At 38.3% G+C, this 3,303-nt stretch overlaps 1 protein-coding gene and 1 long non-coding RNA gene across 2 annotated transcripts in view; both read right to left on the bottom strand.

Moving 5' to 3' along the window:
- Window positions 1-774: 774 nt before the first annotated feature.
- Window positions 775-1,051, bottom strand: LOC107657217 (uncharacterized). Its single transcript, XR_001630654.1, has 2 exons — window positions 964-1,051; window positions 775-867 (listed from the first exon to the last, which is right to left on the bottom strand). It is a non-coding gene; the product is annotated as an uncharacterized LOC107657217 (long non-coding RNA).
- Window positions 1,052-2,330: 1,279 nt separating this feature from the next.
- Window positions 2,331-3,303, bottom strand: part of LOC107657223 (zona pellucida sperm-binding protein 3-like) — a 3,971-nt gene continuing 2,998 nt past the window's right edge. The window contains exons 7-8 of the mRNA XM_016445248.1: window positions 2,520-2,611; window positions 2,331-2,423 (exon numbers count right to left, since the gene is read on the bottom strand). Of these exons, the coding sequence (XP_016300734.1) occupies window positions 2,371-2,423; window positions 2,520-2,611 (145 nt within the window). The 3' untranslated portion in view covers window positions 2,331-2,370. The remainder of the gene's footprint in view (window positions 2,424-2,519; window positions 2,612-3,303) is intronic.

The following is a 3,303-nucleotide window of genomic DNA, read 5'->3' as shown; positions in this document are numbered from 1 at the left end:
CAGCCACACCTACCTAAAACGGCTCGTTCTAACACGCCCCCACATACCTACATCAATATGTGGAAATATTAGCATAATGACAATAATGTACAGTATCAGAAACAGAAATCAGTGACACCTTCAGTCATTAATAAAAAAAAAAAAGAAAGCCATTAAACAAATATACCAGCAGTTTCTAAATTAACTTGAAGATTGAAATTACAATACATGTCAAAGTTAACATTAGGTGGGATTAAATCAGGATTCATTTCAAAGACTGCAATTAGCTTACTTTTAAAATCGATTGACAGCATTAATAACCCACACACAAGAACATGACTTTCCCCACACATGCTACTACTCTCCAATAGGGTCGAGAAAAACCTTTTAGTCACTTAAGTTTAGTGCAATGACAAATGTTAAATGTAATAGCATGTTTAAGGTTCCAAGGCACATGTAACTAAAGTGTTTCACTGCTTCAAATTTGTGACCTCGTTGAATGCCCCAAAACTTACTCACACTTTTAGAGCATCATTAGGCCAATTGGGATAATCCCAATCCCTTCCTGCAAATGAACCCATTGTTCAAAATGCAGTCTTGGTCAGTTTGTCATTCCCCTCATTAATGTCAAATAAGGCCAGGTCACATCTGATCTAGGTTGGCATCTGCCTAAATTGACTTGGATAAAGAAACTAGTCGTGTCAGTTAATCACTTTTGGGATGCAGGTGCAAGATAATAACCATGCCACTCTGTAAAGAAACCACTCTAGAAAGAATAGAAGACATGCCACAGTATCCATTCCAGGTCTTTATTGGCCACTTCTTACAATCCACATCAATCAGAGACTACAATAGGGCCAATGGTTGCCTTCCCTTCTGAAACCAGGCCTTGGAGAGTAGAAAAAAAATATAAATAAAAAATAAACCATTGTCATAGGTTTAACTATAGAGCAAAGTCATAAAGATCTTAGAACACGCCTTCACCTGAATCAGACAGTGCTTGCCCTTTCCTGCTGGAGCCACATGTGGTATCACAGCACATGCACACCTGATCATTGTCATCTGCAGAAAGCCATCTTAAAATAAAGTAAATAAAAGTAAACCATTCTGAATACATCTTATATTGGGAAAAATAGGGCTGTAACGATTAACCGAGAGCCGGTGAAATCAATTCAAACATGCGAGGATTCAGATCAGTGGAGACTTGTGGGGGGGGAGTTGGTAGCAATACAATTGGAGTTTATATGATTGGATCTGAGGGGAACGGACTCACTTTTGAGAAGTTTACGTGGCATTCTCTTTTAATCCTTGTTGTTTGTCATTTCTCCGATCACAAATGCAGACATGGTTTTATGTTTGCGCGATGCAACGCAGCGCGTAAAAAGACAGTAGAAGTCATTATAATCCATAATTATGTCCCCACTGGATGCAACGAATGCCTCGTTTATAATGGGTTTTCATGTTTTTGAATCATCGCTCCGGCCTGACAGGGCATCATCACAATATGGTAAGGGCCGTAACATTCGTCACACACTTGAGGTATTCGGCCAATCACAACGCACTGGATAGCTGGCCAATCAGAGCACACATTGCTTTTCAGACCGATGAGCTTTGTAAAAATCGACGCGTTTCAGAAAGGCGGGGCATAGAGGAGAAACAATAATGTACAGTATCAGAAACAGAAATCAGTGACACCTTCAGTCATTAATAAAAAAAAAAAAGAAAGCCATTAAACAAATATACCAGCAGTTTCTAAATTAACTTGAAGATTGAAATTACAATACATGTCAAAGTTAACATTAGGTGGGATTAAATCAGGATTCATTTCAAAGACTGCAATTAGCTTACTTTTAAAATCGATTGACAGCATTAATAACCCACACACAAGAACATGACTTTCCCCACACATGCTACTACTCTCCAATAGGGTCGAGAAAAACCTTTTAGTCACTTAAGTTTAGTGCAATGACAAATGTTAAATGTAATAGCATGTTTAAGGTTCCAAGGCACATGTAACTAAAGTGTTTCACTGCTTCAAATTTGTGACCTCGTTGAATGCCCCAAAACTTACTCACACTTTTAGAGCATCATTAGGCCAATTGGGATAATCCCAATCCCTTCCTGCAAATGAACCCATTGTTCAAAATGCAGTCTTGGTCAGTTTGTCATTCCCCTCATTAATGTCAAATAAGGCCAGGTCACATCTGATCTAGGTTGGCATCTGCCTAAATTGACTTGGATAAAGAAACTAGTCGTGTCAGTTAATCACTTTTGGGATGCAGGTGCAAGATAATAACCATGCCACTCTGTAAAGAAACCACTCTAGAAAGAATAGAAGACATGCCACAGTATCCATTCCAGGTCTTTATTGGCCACTTCTTACAATCCACATCAATCAGAGACTACAATAGGGCCAATGGTTGCCTTCCCTTCTGAAACCAGGCCTTGGAGAGTAGAAAAAAAATATAAATAAAAAATAAACCATTGTCATAGGTTTAACTATAGAGCAAAGTCATAAAGATCTTAGAACACGCCTTCACCTGAATCAGACAGTGCTTGCCCTTTCCTGCTGGAGCCACATGTGGTATCACAGCACATGCACACCTGATCATTGTCATCTGCAGAAAGCCATCTTAAAATAAAGTAAATAAATAAAAGTAAACCATTCTGAATACATCTTATATTGGGAAAAATAGGGCTGTAACGATTAACCGAGAGCCGGTGAAATCAATTCAAACATGCGAGGATTCAGATCAGTGGAGACTTGTGGGGGGGGAGTTGGTAGCAATACAATTGGAGTTTATATGATTGGATCTGAGGGGAACGGACTCACTTTTGAGAAGTTTACGTGGCATTCTCTTTTAATCTTGCCTCTGAACAATGCATATTAAAGTAGTGATCATAAGCACAGCTCTGCTTTGTTTACAGCAGTAACCCAGGAAACTATCATTGCGGTTCATAAGCACCACCTGCTGTCAGAGAGTGAATCTGCATCTCATTCAGCTCATCTGCGATTTCATTCAGAAATGTTTTTAAATATAGTTTCACAAAACTAAAGTCAAACCATTCGGGTTTCACTTCAGATTTTTAAAAATTATACAGTCTAATTTAGATTAAACTACTCACGCTGCATGTATGCTGCATTTTTGTTTGGGTCATGATTAAAACCAGTGGTTGCCTCCAATTTTAAATGGAAAGAGCACAGACAAAGCTTTAGTTTGTTCATATTAAGATATTTCTTGTGTATGGTTGCCTCCAATTTTAAATGGAAAGAGCACAGACAAAGCTTTAGTTTGTTCATATTAAGATATGTCTTGTGTAAAA

Source organism: Sinocyclocheilus anshuiensis, unplaced genomic scaffold (genome assembly GCF_001515605.1).
Source record: "Sinocyclocheilus anshuiensis isolate Anshui unplaced genomic scaffold, SAMN03320099.WGS_v1.1 scaffold2089, whole genome shotgun sequence".
Lineage (NCBI taxonomy): Eukaryota > Metazoa > Chordata > Actinopteri > Cypriniformes > Cyprinidae > Sinocyclocheilus > Sinocyclocheilus anshuiensis.
The sequence above is the reverse complement of the archived record's forward strand: the minus strand, read 5'-3'. Positions and strand labels throughout refer to the sequence as shown.